At 38.1% G+C, this 16,790-nt stretch overlaps 1 protein-coding gene across 1 annotated transcript; it reads left to right on the top strand.

Moving 5' to 3' along the window:
• Positions 1-9,925: 9,925 nt before the first annotated feature.
• LOC120781818 (putative nuclease HARBI1) lies at positions 9,926-10,338 on the top strand. The gene is made up of 2 exons (XM_040114038.1): positions 9,926-10,112; positions 10,177-10,338. Exons 1-2 carry the CDS (start codon positions 9,945-9,947, stop codon positions 10,336-10,338), a joined length of 330 nt encoding a protein of 109 aa, XP_039969972.1. The 5' UTR covers positions 9,926-9,944.
• Positions 10,339-16,790: the final 6,452 nt, after the last annotated feature.

Raw genomic sequence — 16,790 nt, 5'->3', positions numbered from 1 at the left:
GCGATACCAGTTCGCAAGCACATATGCCAGGAGCCTGGAAGACAAAGCCCAAAGGCTAAATATAGAGCAATCTAGGCAAAAAGGCACAAGTAGTAGACATCAGACAAATGACACGTATCTTGCGAAAAATCCCCATTTTAACAGAACGCGGGACTTCAACAGCAGGACTCCGCCGAAACTAGAGCCAGTACAGCCAATGGACGTTGAAACCTCGCAACGCTTCAGAGAACCTACAGCACAACAGAAAAATAGTGGATACTCATCTCGATATCCTAATAATCAAAATCAAAAATACGGACAGACAGTGAAGAGACCAAGTAATGGTTCTGCAAAATTCACAGGACCAAAACAACAACGGGTTAACTACCTGCCAAACGTAAATTCTACTTCTAATCAAGAAGATACGACGTATCATGAGGTAGCAAACTCAGAGGCCTCATCAATCGAAGACGACCTTACTGAACCTAACCAGTTAAATTTTTTAGACAGGACTCCTTGCTACCGTTCATTGAAAGAACAATTGCAGGGAGAAAACTAACATTATTGATTGATACGGGGGCATCAAGGAACTATATAAAGCCTCTAAAAGTGCTTAAGCACATAGCACCTTTCGAAAATTCTTTCTTGGTAAAGTCAATCCATGGCTTTATTCACATTAAAGAAAAATGCACGGTAAGCCTTTTCGACACAAACAGTACCTTTTTTATGCTAACGTCTCTTTCAACGTTCGACGGAATAGTAGGTCTGGATTTGCTAACGCAAACAAACGCAACAATAGATCTAAAATAAAAAAAAATAATAACTAATAATGGCTCAGAAGAAATAAAGTTTTTAAAGTGTGCAAATGTGAATTTCCCACGAGTAGAGGACATAGCAGTCCCCGAGGTTGTAAGGGGCAAATTTCAGAAAATGGTGAAAAATTTATTATGCGTTTTTTTCTGATCCTAATGAGGCCCTACCATTTAACACAAATATTGTCGCCACTATTCGCACCGAAAGTGACGATCCGGTGTATTCTAAGCTATACCCTTATACAATGGGTGTAGCGGAATTCGTGAATACTGAAATTCGCGATTTACTAAAAAAATGGTATTATCCGACCGTCTAGGTCACCATACAACAACCCAATATGGGTTGTAGATAAAAAAGGAATGGACGAACCAGGCAATGTGAAGAAACGTCTTGTAATAGACTTCAGAAAATTAAACGAAAAAACCATCGATGACAAATATCCCATCCCCAATGTAACCGTAATACTATCAAATCTAGGAAAGGCCAAGTATTTCACAACACTCGACCTAAAATCGGGCTTCCACCAAATAGCTCTCGCAGAATCCGATAGGGAAAAGACCGCTTTCTCGGTAGGCAACGGAAAATACGAATTATACAGGCTTCCTTTTGGTTTGAAGAATGCGCCCAGCATTTTTCAAAGAGCTATCGACGACGTATTGAGAGAACAAATAGGAAAGTCCTGTTACGTTTACGTCGATGACGTTATTATCTTTTCAGAAACCGAAGAAAAACATGTCGAGCATATCGAGTGGGTGTTAAAGAGGTTACATGAAGCTAATATGAGAATTTCGCGCGAGAAATCACAATTTTTTAAAGAAAGCGTTGAATACTTAGGCTTTGTTGTGCCTAGGTGAGGCATTAAAACGAGCCGCAGCAAAGTAGATGCTATACATAACTACGAGAAACCCGCCACTCTTTTCAATGTCAGATCCTTTCTAGGTTTAGCAAGCTACTATCGTTGCTTTATTAAGGACTTTGCGGCAATAACAAAGCCTTTAACAGATATTTTGAAAGGAGAAAACGGCAAGGTTAGCGCCACACAATCGAAAAAGATTAAAGTGGAATTAGACGAAAAACAATCACTTGCTTTTAACAAATTGAAGGAAGTCCTTACATCGAAGGATGTTATGTTACTCTACCCAGACTTCAGGAAGCCATTTGATCTAACGACAGACGCTTCATCTTTGGGTATAGGGGCAGTACTGTCACAAGACAATAGGCCAATCACCTTTATTTCAAGGACTTTGAAAGATCGTGAGCAAAACTTCGCAACTAACGAACGCGAGTTACTTGCCATATTCTGGGCCCTAAAAAACCTTAGCATCTATCTCTATGGCGTAAAAAATTTAAACATTTTTACAGACCGTCAGCCACTTACGTTTGCGGTTTCAGACCGAAACCCAAATGTCAAAATTAAACGCTGGAAAGCGCTTATCGACGAGCACAACGCTAAAATCTTTTTAAAAACCGGGCATGGAAAATCATGTTGCTGACGCGCTATCACGACAGAACATCCACGCTCTAGAGGAGGATGCCCAATCAGATTTGGCTACAGTCCACAGCGAAATGTCACTATCCTATACGATAGAAGGAACTGAGAAACCATTAAATTGCTTCCGAAACCAAATCGTTTTAGACGAAGCAGACATGACTTTAAGACGGATTATTAAACAAATCCTCTGCGATTACTATTTCCCAAAGATGACAAATTTGGCGAATGAAGTTTTCGCGATTTTTAGGATCTGTGGTAAGGCCAAATACGACAGACACCCACGTAAGCAGGAACATGGTGTAGCTCCAATCCCCTCCTATACCGGGGATATGTTGCACATTGATATCTTTTCGACAGATAACAGATACTTTCTTACCTGTCTGGACAAATTCTCAAAATTTGCGGTGGTGCAGCCTATACCTTCTCGAACAATTGTGGATGTAAAGGTCCCAATCATTCAGTTAATGAATATATTTCCAAACACAAAAACAATTTATTGTGATAATGAAGCTTCTCTAAATTCTGAAACGATAACCACATTGTTGAAGAATAGTTTTGGTGTAGACATCGTAAACGCACCACCCCTTCATAGCACGTCGAACGGGCAGGTTGAACGCCTCCATAGTACACTTTTGAAGATAGCCAGATGTTTGAAACTGGACAGGAAAATTAACGAGACGACAGACCTCATATTAATGGCAACAACTGAATACAATCGAACGATTCACTCGGTGACCAATATGAAACCAATCGAAATACTTCACGCCAACCCACCCGAACTGAGGAATGAGATAACCATGAAAATAATGAAGGCTCAACAAGCACAAATGGATAGGAATAACCCCTCCAGACGGAATAGAGTATTCGACGTGGGGGAAAGAGTATTGGTAAAGACTAACAGACGACTCGGAAATAAATTATCCCCTTTATATGTTGAGGAGAAAGTTGAAGCAGACTTGGCAACCACGGTTCTCATAAAAGGGCACCCTCCCTTTTATCCTTTTGTCCACAAGGACAACCTAACACATCGACACTGGTCACTTGTATGAAATGTTGCTTGCAAGAAATAGGATCATTATAAATGAAATTGAAACTTTAATTTCAACTACTACCCTTGCAAAGATAGGGATAATAAGTCCCATGTTGTTAAACTCAAATGATATAAAAAACATTATTGAAATGCACTCTACAAACACAACTATCACTGATTTAATGGAGGTATCATATATTAAGGTTCTATTAGACGGTTATCTTCTACATTTTATTATCGAATATCCCAAGCCAGTACTAGTCTGTAAGAAAATTATTATCTTTCCTGTCCAACACAACAGAACAATCCTGCACCTTGGGAATGACAACAATGTTGCCGATTGTCATAATCAAATTTTGGCGATTGGAAATTGCAGCGCAACGTTCACATCAACGTTTTGCAAAAAATTACAACATCCAACGTGCGCGCAGCAGCTTCATTCTGGTAGTGTTGCCCACTGCAGCACTCACCCTTGCCACCTTGAACCAATTATGGTGGTCGATGATGGCATAATCATCATACGATAATACCGCTTTAGTCAAGACTACCGCAGACACCGAGAAGACCATAAAGGGAACTTATTTACTTTCCTTCGAAAATGAGATTCAAATTAATGGATCCTACTTCAAAAACTTAAACGGCATGTTTAAAAAATTACCAGGATCAGCAACGACGGCGCTCCTCAATATCACCAGTCATCAAGAGATTTTGAGTCTTCCATACTTTCACAAGATAAGTATGGAAAACCTACGTTTTATCGGGAAAATCGAAGGGAGGACTATGATAGGACCAACGATATCAGGTCTCACTAGCATTGTCATACTAATTTCCTGTTACGGTCTAATTAAACTATACCGAGAGCGAAAAAGAAGACGCAAATCCCAGAATCTTCAGAACGTCATAAACAATCTTAAGAAGTCCGTGGACGGCCTTTATTTAGAAGGGAAGGAGTTAACATAAGCAGCACTTTGTCAACAACAAAGTCCGCGCGTGGCCTGAGTCAACGAATTCACATTCCCACGCTGACGGGTAAGGCACAGCGGTAGCGGCAAACTGCCAACGCAAGTGTCGGTGTCGTATCCGCTGCAATAACTCTACAACTACTACTAACAACGAGTTGCGGGACACAACAACTAAGACAAGGTGCAGGGACTTATTTAAGACATTAGCTTTAGAATGTAAGGTCAGTTTGTAACAGAGAACTCATCAGTCAGCATGATCTGATTAATAAAGTGATAATAATAAAGAAACAAGACGGTTATTCGTAATTTATACAAAAAAATGCGAAATTCGTGGAAAAGTCAGGTTTAGAGCGCCGCACTACCTCGCTGGTGTGAGTTTCGACTTTGTCGCAATGGGCACTTTTGTAGAGCGTTCAATTTTTAGGAATATGTGTCTAAAGTCAAAGTGATTCCATAAAATGCCTCTGAGCTATAGAAATTTAAAGAGAAAAAATCACGATTGTCCTGTATTTTCTATGGAAAGTTTTTACATACCTTGGTCCATACCTTAATGTTCATATTAAGGGTTCAAATTTTCAGGAAACTTGTGTTAGGGTATTTCCAATGAAATTGCATGATGGGATTGAAAAAAATGAATAGTTCAAAAAAGAAAAACAAAAACAACACCGTATTATATATGCATGTTGTGAAAGTTCTATAAATGTAATAGATTTCTAATATATTCTTGCAATAGAGAGAGAGAGAGAGAGAGAGAGAGAGTGAAAAGCTAATATGCATATACAATTGAAAACAGCCATTATTATCTTGATATACTATATACACCCCTATTCTGTGCACTTGCAAGTTTTATGGTCCTTTGCGCATTGGACACGGCGAATATCGCATTCGATGGAACGATGAGCTGACGACGACATTGACATAGTTCAATGAATTAAAAGACAGCGGCTACGCTGGCTACGTCATGTTGTCCGGATGGACGAAAACACTCCAGCTTTGAAAGTATTCGACGCAGTACCCGCCGGGGAAGCAGAGGAAGAGGAAGACCTCCACTCCGTTGGAAGGACTAGGTGGAGGAGGACCTGGCTACGCTTGGAATATCCAATTGGCGCCACGTAGCGAAAAGAAGAAACGACCGGCGCGCTCTTGTTAACTCGGCTATAATCGCGTAAGCGGTGTTTACGCCAATTAAAAAGAAGATTCTGTGCACTGGACCAATTAATAAAATATTGAAAATTTACTCAAATATTTATCAAGCAAGAAATATTTTGGTATTCTGTGCCAATCTTGATAAAAGTAAAAGCTTCAATTCGCAAATCTTTTCCCCACACGAGTGGTGAATAAAATAATGTAAATAGAAACAGCTAATTTCTATTCAAATTATATTGATAGCAATATGCGTGCAGTGAATTGCTCCTATTGTGCTTTTTATTCCAAATTTTCTAAAAAATCTGTAATATATTTCAAATAAGTTAGCTTAAATTGGTATATTATTATTTGTATTACAATAATACTTGCCCCACTTTTATAAACGTTTCTTCGTCTGTTGAACTGGGAAACTTTATTTCTCCTCCCTTCACCTTCACAATAAGTTTTGCTACAGTGCACACTTCTCGAAAGGAACGACTGACTCATGTGCAAGTTAACGTTGTTACCTACACATTTCTAGTATGAGCCGTGTCCAAAGAAGCTCAAAGCTGCTATAACCCTTACAGTTAAAGATAGTGACGTTTTCTGATTATCGTGTCGGGCAAGTTCATCAATTAGGCGGCGGCAAATTTCACGGGTTAATCGAAAATTTTGCGCGAAGGTATTCTCGCTCAATGAAAATGGATTGCTATCGTCGCGTGCGATTCCTATTCTCACAATTTTCATCTTTGTTTAACAATAATAACAAAAATAAAAAAAAAATAGAATACCTTCCATTTTCACAACAAGATGCACAATATTTTTTCATAACGAGCACTGTCAAGAGCATTTGACATCTTAACAACTTATAAAGAAAAGAGCTTTTTATTTCAGACACAGAATACGAAATGCTTGATAAATTTAAATTTTGACAAATTAGAAATACGTTGAATTTGTCAAGTGCACAGAATAGGGGTGATAGTATGCACATATGTATATACGTGTGAAAAAGGAAAGCCTGTGATAAGACGTTCCTACATACATATATCGTAATTAAATTTTTTTTAATGAGCGTTTGTTAAGAGGTAACAGAATGGGAGGACAAGACCTTTTGGACAGCTTATTAAAATCCATTTCGAGAATTTTGGAGTATTGCCAACAAGCTAATTTCGAAAAGGCTACGCAGGAGGAAGTGAAAGTTCGCTCTGAAAAAGTGGAAGTTTTCTACGCACGGTTTGTAGATGCACATGAGGAACGGAGGATCAGGGCACTACACAAGCCGGTGTATATGACGACATTGTAGCTTTAGTGGAGCTGCGCTATTTTACAGCACAAGCCCTGTTTTCTACTAAGGCCAAGAAAGTAACACCAGCGCCGACTCTAGTGGACAAACAACCTATGTCGGTACAAGTACATAAATATGCCTTATCACCTACGTGATTTAACAAATACGTGCGGTAGCTTTGATGGCACATTGACAATGTAACATGGGTTTCGTGATCGGATTTCTACTGCTATACATGAAAATTATAATGTTTCACCAGCTTTTAAATTCTCTTACTTAAAAAAGTCGCTGTAGAGCTGCACAAACACTAGTTGAATGGCAGATTACCGATGATAATTATACATTATAAGGGCTTGGGATCGGCTGAATAAGTTGTATGACCGCAAGTATCCGATTTGCCGTGAACATTTTCGACAGTTTATTCGTTTGCCAATTATAGAAGGGGTACCGCGAGGTCATGAGCTTCAGCGAATTTACAATGTATCACATGAAGTGTTGCGACAACTACGAACACAAGGAACCTCGGTCCATTCTTGGGATATAATTATTGTTCATATGTTGTATGAAATGTTGGATCACAACAAGAAACAGAGACCACCACAGCGAACCAAATATTAGAATTCAAAGATCACCAAGCTGCAGCTTTAGTTAATGTTGCGGATCTACGTACATAATTCGCGGTCACAAAATGCCAAGGTAACTTTCAATAATGATCGAAGCACATGTGATAAACGTGAACGTACAACAAGAGGTGAAAAAATATGATTTCCATGTATTGCCTGGGGTGGTGATCATCCCCTATGGGCGTGTGATGAGTTTGTAGCATTAAATTTGACATCTCATCACAGCTTGATTTGTTCGAAGAGAGAGGTTTGCCATCTCCCACAGCAAGCACTAACTCTTAAGATTGAAGAACCTCAATTTTTCAATTTAGATTCAAAGCCTGCACTGCTACCAACTATATCAATAACACTGGAAGCAAATGGTCAGAATTTCGGACCGTTTCGAGCACTACTGGACTGTGAGGCACAACCAAACTTTATTGCCGTTAGTATCGTTGAAAAATATTAGTTGGCGTTCTTACTAACTAAAAGAAGAAGTTCTTACTGATAGGTGTAGAAGGGAAATCTTTTGTGGTTAATCGAAGAGAAGAACAGATTTCTACGTTGGCCCTATGGGCATAATTTTTGACAGGCCAACGCTAATATTCTAGTCATTCGCCATCATCCCTTCAGGTACACAACCGTCTTAACGTCGTTTAAAACCTCGCTAGTAAAAAGTGTTAAACTATTTGAAATTTTCGTTATACTAATGGAAATATTATAAAGTATTTAATCTCTATATATAGTTTATATGTGTATGCGTACATAAATTAATTGAGTTTCTTTAGTCTCGCTAAAACTCAAGAATCTTGAAATATTCGTGGAAGTCTTGGAATATAGCAAAAAGGACAATTTTACTTTCCCATACAAATTAATGTTCGACGCGTTCGTTCGGCATTTTTGGAATAATTAAATAATAAAGATCTAGATTAGATGAGAGATTGGAATCAACAACATATATCCATAAAAGGAAATAAACATTATTATCTGATACTGTTTACAGCGTCGAATTCCATCAAATACTAATCTAACTCCGCGAACTAATTTTTATTTAGTCACCGACGTACCGCCTTTCTGAACTTACCGCCCGTATCAAAAGGAACTTGAAACGAGAAATCCGCTATTCTCTTTTGTTTGACAGCTCATAAAAAGTTATTTGTCAACTAACAGGTGATGGGGATATCGAAGGAACAAAGCTCGTGCAAATACTTTGCGAACATCCAACTCACATTTCTCGGGAACCGAACAACCGATTTCCAAAAAATTTAGTCCATAGCATTCTTTTCATATTCCTATGTCACAGTGCGAAAATGAGCGAAATCGAACTACAACCACGTGTACTTCTTTTTCTTGGTATAAGATTTTGCACGACTAATATCTTTAGTGCATGTCACTTTATGACCAAAAATTGTTCAAATCGAAGAAAAACTATTCAAGCCCCTAGGTATCGAATATTTGGCCCCCAGCACTTATAGTTGACTTTTAATTGAAAATAGCGGTCAATGTGTGGATATATAATTAAAATTCAGAGAAAATCTTTTCCTGACAATAGTAATTCTGTGCATCAAAAAGGGGTTGAATGAGGTCAATACTTCCCTTATCCCCCATATACCTAATATAGAGATTTTCGAACTTCCGGGTGATCTTGGACTGCATATATCGGCCAATATTTGAATTATTTCAACGAAAATTACTGAGCGTTTTTACTCAAACGGTGTGCCGAAAATAGATAAAATTAGAAGAAAATATAACTTATATCAGGATATTTGACATCCAGTTGACTTTACTATATTTATTGGTTTGTTTTCATTTTAATAGTATGTGGTATTTCGGGTCGTAACTACCCCAACTCCCATATAAGGCATATAATCATTTTCATTTTTCTAACAAACCTTATGTGTCTGTCAGTGTATGATATATACTGTGATCAAATTGAAAGGTGAATTTTTAATTTACTATGTATATTTCGTGTGTTTTTCGAATCATTAACACGGGTATTGTCACTTGCGAAGCGAATTTATTTGGCGAAGCGAACGCTTTGGCGAACATACCCTAAATTTGCATTGTGAATGGCGAATGAACGTATTCGCTAAAATATGTCGTTGCCATTCATGAAAAAAGTAGCGCGTTCATCCGAATTTGACATTTGTGTCATTTATACTTAAAAATATTTATTATTATATCAACTGAAATTCGAAAATATGTTTATTAACGCGGATCTGTATTTTGAGGATAATTACGATATGGAAACGCGAACTAATCTTCTTCGACAGCGCCCTTTTATTAGAGATAATTCTAATCCTACAGAGCTACCTAACACGGTGTATGTATCCAGTTCAATTATAACGAATAATAAGAAGTTTTTGTTCAATGTGCACGTATTTGTAGATTTGTTGCGAATTTCCGCTTAAACAAGGGCGCATTTATGTATGTGCTGGATAAAATCAAAGACAAATTTCATTGTCGGATGTCGTCTTCCATAACGCCGATGTTAAAATTGTGTGCCGCGCTCAGATTTTTTGCACATGACAGTTACCAACAAGCTATAGGGAATGAATCTCAGTTGGGACTTGCTCAGCCAACAGTTTCCCTTATTTTAAAAGAGATCATACCCATTTTGGAAAATTAAATTTGTCGTACCCATATAAGCGTAGATATGAGTGAAGAAGAAAAGCAGCAGGCAAGAAGCAAATTTTATTCAAGATCGGGAATACCAAATGTAATAGGCTGCATCGATGGAACCCATATTGCGATTTATGCTCCTACCACAAACAAACACCTCTATCTAAACAGAAAAGGATTTTTTAGCATAAATGCAATGATTGTGAGTTTTTATGAATTTAATACAGTAAAATTGGTATAAAAATTTTATTGTATTTTTATTACAGGCTTGTGATCATGATATGAATATCCGTTTTGTGGATGCTAGATATGCTGGTTCTACACACGATTCGTTCGTATGGAACAATAGTTCTCTAAAGGCATGTTTAGAGGCAGCGCATCAAAACGGAGATCAGAACTCTATTTATTTAGGTATTCACAATATTTGACTACTGCGCAAGTTTAATCTTGACATACATATCAATATTGAAAACAATAAAATATTTGCAGGTGACTCGGATACCCACTAAGCCCTTATTTATTAACACCTTTCCGTCATGCAGAATCTGGAACTAGGGAGTCAATTTTTAATAAAAAGCACTCGAAAGCGAGAAATGTTGTTGAACGTACGATTGGAGTTTTGAAATGCCGTTTCAGATGTCTTCTGAGTGATAGAAAAATGCGCTACGATCCTGCTAAAGTAACATCCGTTATTAATATATGCTGTGCCTTGCACAACATTTGTAAAAATTTAGAATCGGTGATCCGGAGGAGGCTGAAACCTTCTTTGATGCCGTTGTACCATTGGAACCAATTAATGAAAATGGCAATGGTTCACCAGGAGAGCGCCGCAGAAGACAAATTGCTGATGCTTTGATGTAAATGAAACTATCCCGACTTCAGTGAATAATATATTGCATTCTTTTTATTTTATTCAATACTTTGAAATTCAATATTACATAGATAATAAATATATAAAAATTACAAAAACTACATGCTTTTAAATTAAATTAAAAAAATCACAGATTCAATTCCGTCACTTACAATAATAAAGTAAAAATAAATTCATCACATGTTTTCTTAAAAAAAATATCAATTCAAGTTAAAATATGAAATAAAAAAAAATCATCACATTCTTATGAAATAAACTATAAACTAAATTCAATCTATTTACAAGCACCCTATTTACCCTATTTTTTTTGCATTTTTAATTTTAAAATTTGTAGTTTTATTTCCATCTTTTCTCTATGTCTTTTTTTTTTCTCTAAATTTTCTTCCTTCTTCCTTTCTTCTTTAATTTTCATTAATTTAATTTCTTCCTGTTTCAATTCATATATTTTTCTTGTATACCTTGCAACTTCATCAATTTTTTTTTCCATTCTTGCCATTTTGTTGGAAAGATTGTCTTGGACTTCGGCTTGCTTTTCCAACGCTTTCATCCGAATTACTTCACGTTCCTCTACTGTCATTCTAGGACGGCTGCTTGAGGATTGCGAAGCCAAATCCATGGCTCGTTGTGTTTCCTCGGTCGTGCGCTCTTATGGCTGAATTTCTGTACAATTTACCGCACTTTCTATTTCATTAGAGCCATATGCCAAGCCTGTAGGATGTACAGCCGCCTGAAGGTGAAGAAGCTCATCCACACTTTGCTCCAATGGAGATAAACTTTGCTGAGCATAAGGTCCTCCTCCTGTGGCAACAGTTTCGCGTCGGTTTGTCGCTATTTTTTTTTTTAGTTTCTGTTTATAATCCAAGCAAACCTAAATGCTACACATAAGTAACTTCAACCAAACAAATTAATTAAATTTTTACCTTATTCCACTCGCGCCCGTTTCGCAATGGTGGACCAATGGCATTGAGTTCGGCAGCGAACAGGTCCCATTGCTCTGCCCTGCTTTTCTTTGTCGCTCCAAAATTCCCCATTCCTCTGGCGACGTCCGGATTATTTTCCATTAACGCAACCAATTTTTGGAATTGCTGCGTTGTTGTACGTTTTGTTCTAGAAGTATCGTTTTGTTAAATATAATTAAATAATTACAATTGCTCAAATAAATATCAAAATTTACTTACGTCCTTTCCATTTCAAATAGCGAATAAAAAATGCATTCGTTAAATTTTGACAGTAATGTCGAAGCGAATGTCGTTTTTTCGCAAGCGGCAATACCAGAAATTTATTTTCGCCACTCGTTCGCCATTTTCTGGCGAATTCGTTACAGATTCGCAACTTACAATTCGCCACGGTGAAACTCGCCAAAATTTTCATTCGCTTCGCAAGTGACAATACCCGCCTAAATTTTTTTCTGTAAGTTGGTAGTACTGTTAGTGACATCTATGCTAAATTTCACGTCAAAATATTCATTCATATTTGATATACGCAACGTTTTGTGAGACAATAAAAGTGAATTCTTCGATTTTTACCATGTCTGAATTTATTAAACAAAGAAGTGCGATAATGCACCCTCTCATACTGTATTGGTTGTTCGTGATCATTTCGCCACATTTTCAACTAATATCGTGCCGCAACTCCCGCATTCGCTTGATTTACCTTCGTGTAACTTCTGGCTATTCAGCAAATTCACATGACCACTCCGAGGACACCGTTTTGACTCAATTGAGGATATAAAAGCTGAATCAAAGAAGGCTTTGATGGTCATCACGACTGAGGACTTTTCCAAGTGCAATGATGACTGGAAAATTCGTTAGCATTAGTGTATTGCAGGGGGAGGGAATTACTTTGAAGTTGATGAAATGGACAAAATTCAGTTTGATCACAGTAGTATATATCGTATATATAAATAGTGTCCTTCACGAGAGAATCAGTGACCGTACTTTATTAAACTTCAAATGCAACTGACTGCTTAAGTGGTGAACACAATGACTGCGACAGACTGCAGCAGCACGACAGTGAACTGAAAATGGCGTTGTGCATCTTACTACATGAACATTCGTAAGAAGGCAGCAACATAACAATGGCCGGCATGTACACAAGACAACACAGCTGTCCATTTTGCATGTACACAATATCGTTGTGGCCATACTAATACCTTTCACTTCAATGAAATTTTAATATTTTGTTCAAAGTGAAATTTTTTACGCAAAAAATAAGTAAATCGGTAAATATTTTTGTTTTAAATTATCAATTGTTATTACAAATGATATAATAGAGCTATAATAGAGCTATTTTATGCTTTTATTTGTAAAATAACGTCAAGTTTGTTAGAGCTGTGAATAATTTTACATTTTACATATTAGTGGCATCACCCTCTACCTCCTCTTTCTATCTTCCATTCTACTGTCAACTCTACTGTCGTTGGCAAATATAGGAGGATATTGAAGTAAGCGAGAACGACAACTGTCGGCCAGCAGTCGTGTAGTCGTGCAGCTGTCAAAATAACAGTGTCCATAAGAACGTGTGTATTTTAATATTTGACAGATGTAGTTTGCAGTCTGTGGCGCTCTATGTGTTCAGCGCTTTACATTTAAAACGAACTTATTCAAAGTAATAAGAATGAATGATTATGACAAAAATGAATGCAATGCAAAATTAACATGTAAAGTAAAACAAATAAGAATGAATATTAAGTAAATTGTGGAGATGCCAATTGTAACAAATATGGTGATGACAATAGTATGCATATATACAACAGTGATCAAATTGAAAGGTGAATATATATAATTATATGTATGTATAGTATATGTAAAATTGCTTAGATTCCGATTTTCTGTTTGACGTTTTTCACCTTAGGATATTTCATTGGCTTTGATTCCTTCAAGTTGCAAGAGTATAAAATGTTCGGTTGCATCCGAACTTAGCTCTTCCCTACTTATTACTTTTATTTTTCAAAAGACTATTTATTGATTTTTCTATCAGACATTAACAACCTATCATTTGGTCGATATTGCCGTTTGAAGATTAAGTTTTTATTTGACCAGTGTGCCAGCGCTACATTAATCTATATTATTTTAAAACATGTTTCTTCCAATTCTCTTCTCGTTTCGCATACACTTTTCAAAAAACATTAGAAGATTTTCACGCGACATATTATTTTAAAACATGTTTCTTCCAATTCTCTTCTCGTTTCGCATACACTTTTCAAAAAAACCTTAGAATATTTTCACGCGACATATTATTTTAAAACATATTTCTTCCAATTCTCTTCTCGTTTCGCATACACTTTTCAAAAAAAACATTAGAAGATTTTCACGCGACTGAAATAACTTCCTCATCATCATTGCGCCGTCACAGCAATGGTATGTGCCATTGGCTTTCGCATTACTTCATGGTGGTCTTCCACATTTCGCGTTTTAAGACTAACATGTCATAACCTGCGCCCATTTCCTATTGTTGTAACCGTGGGACGTTTTATATGTAATTCGTAACGTTCTTCAATTTTTCCTCGTTTTAAATCATGACAGTTCAATGATGTCCGCATTTACGTTGTCGACCATTTTGCTCTATTTGATAGCGCATGAACTTGAAAAACGTGTGTTCAGCGACGTCCTCGATTGCGTCCTTGTATCTACGCGACGGCTCTTCGGCTTCTCCCATTTTATCATACACCCAGATGTTTGACAACGTTCTCAGGGTCTATGTTGTAGTGCTCATGTCTACAATCGTCGGAATATACTTCTTTGTTAGGAATATCAGCTTAGTTTTTTCAGTGGCAAGTTTAGTTCAACATTCGTCAAGCCACAATTGTGCTATATAAATAACAATGTCCATTTGCGCATTTGGAAAATCCGTGTTTTTCCCATAGTCAACTCTATGTTGGAATCTCACGTGTAGGAGAACCATCGAATCTATTTGCGCTAGCTAGAGATACTATAGATTACCCAAAACTATTTTGCACCGAAGAGTACAAAATTCAATCAAATTTAAATGCTTTTAATTAAGAATTATAAAAGTTACGGTTAAAAATGAGGAATGTTCTACACTACAGATTCATTCCTAATTAATACAATTAAATTATACATATAATCAACTAATAACTTTGTAATTTACACACTTGTATCACTTTTCAATATACGGTTAATAAAATATAAAACTATGAACTTCTTCTTCTTCTTCTTAATTGGCGTAGACACCGTTTACGCCATTCGTTTCTTCTTTTCGCTACGTGGCGCCAGTTGGATATTCCAAGCGAAGCCAGAACCTTCTCCACTTGGTCTTTCCAACGGAGTGGAGGTCTTCCTCTTTCTCTGCTTACCCCGGCGGGTACTGCGTCGAATTATTTCAGAGCTAGAGTGTCCTCGTCCATTCGGACAACATGGTCTAGCAATCGTAGCCGCTGTCTCTTAATACGCCGAACTATGTCAATGTCGTCGTATATCTCGTACAGCTCATCGTTCCATCGAATGCGATATTCGGCGTGGCCAATGCGCAAAGGACCATAAATCTTTCGCAGAATTTTTCTCTCAAAAACTCGTAACGTCGACTCATCGGTTGCTGTCATCGCCCAAGTCTCTGCACCATATAGCAGGACGGGAATTATGAGCGACTTATACAGTTTAGCTTTTGTTCGTCGAGAGAGGACTTTACTTTTCAATTGCCTACTCAGTCCGAAGTACCACCTGTTGGCAAGAGCAATCCTGCGTTGGATTTCCAGGCTGACATTGTTGGTGGTGTTAATGCTGGTTCCTAAATAGACGAAATTATCTACAACTTCAAAGTTATGACTGTCAACAGTGACGTGAGAGCCAAGTGCGACGACTGTTTGTTTGATGACAGGAGATATTTCGTTTTGCCCTCGTTCACTGCCAGACCCCTATTCTGTGCTTCCTTGTCCAGCCTGGAGAAAGCAGAACTAACGGCGCGGGTGTTGAGGCCGATGATATCAATATCGTCGGCATACGCCAGCAGCTGTACACTCTTATAGAAGATGGTACCTTCTCTATTTAGTTCTGCAGCTCGAACTATTTTCTCCAGAAGCAGGTTGAAGAAGTCGCACGATAGGGAGTCGCCTTGTCTGAAACCTCTTTTGGTATCGAACGGCTCGGAGAGGTCCTTCCCGATCCTGACGGAGCTTTTCGTGTTGCTCAACGTCAGTTTACATAGCCGTATTAGATTTGCGAGGATACCAAATTCAGACATCGCGGCATAAAGGCAGCTCCTTTTCGTGCTGTCGAAAGCAGCTTTGAAAGCGACGAAGAGGCGGTGTGTGTCAATTCTCCTTTCACGGGTCTTTTCCAAGATTTGGCGCATGGTGAATATCTGGTCGGTTGTTGATTTTCCAGGTCTGAAGCCACACTGATAAGGTCCAATCAGTTTGTTGACGGTGGGCTTTAATCTTTCACACAATACGCTCGATAGAACCTTATATGCGATGTTGGGGAGGCTGATCCCACGGTAGTTGGCGCAGATTGTGGGATCTCCTTTTTTATAGATTGGGCAATTGCTATTCGAACTTCTTCATGGTCGGGTAATGGAGCGTCTGCTCCATCGTCATCGATTGGGGAATGGTGTTGTGCGTTCACTGCCATTCAGCAGGCTGGAGAAGTGTTCCCTCCATAATTTAAGTATGCTCTGGGCATCAGTGACTAGATCACCTTTGGGGGTTCTACAAGAGTATGCTCCGGTCTTGAAACCTTCTGTAAGCCGCCGCATTTTTTCGTAGAATTTTCGAGCATTACCCCTGTCGGCCAGCTTATCAAGCTCTTCGTACTCACGCATTTCAGCCTCTTTTTTCTTCTGTCTGAAAATGAGTCTCGCTTCCCTCTTCAACTCTCGGTATCTATCCCATCACGCACGTGTAGTGGTCGATCGTAACGTTGCGAGGTAGGTAGCCTGTTTTTTCTCCGCTGCGACCCGGAAATCCTCGTCGTACCAGCTGTTCTTTTGCACTTTCCGAAAACCAATGGTTTCGGTTGCAGCTGTACGTAAGGAATTTGAAATGCCGTCCCA

This window comes from Bactrocera tryoni, unplaced genomic scaffold (genome assembly GCF_016617805.1).
Source record: "Bactrocera tryoni isolate S06 unplaced genomic scaffold, CSIRO_BtryS06_freeze2 scaffold_7, whole genome shotgun sequence".
Classification (NCBI taxonomy): Eukaryota; Metazoa; Arthropoda; class Insecta; order Diptera; family Tephritidae; genus Bactrocera; species Bactrocera tryoni.
This window is presented reverse-complemented; position numbering and strand designations above follow the sequence as displayed.

Bases quoted from the DNA above. Each gene is read 5' to 3' on its own strand.
- LOC120781818 (XM_040114038.1), top strand. From the start codon at position 9,945: ATGAGTGAAGAAGAAAAGCAGCAGGCAAGAAGCAAATTTTATTCAAGA. The intron at 10,113-10,176 runs GTGAGTTTTTAT...TTTTTATTACAG, and splicing joins TTAGCATAAATGCAATGATT to GCTTGTGATCATGATATGAA.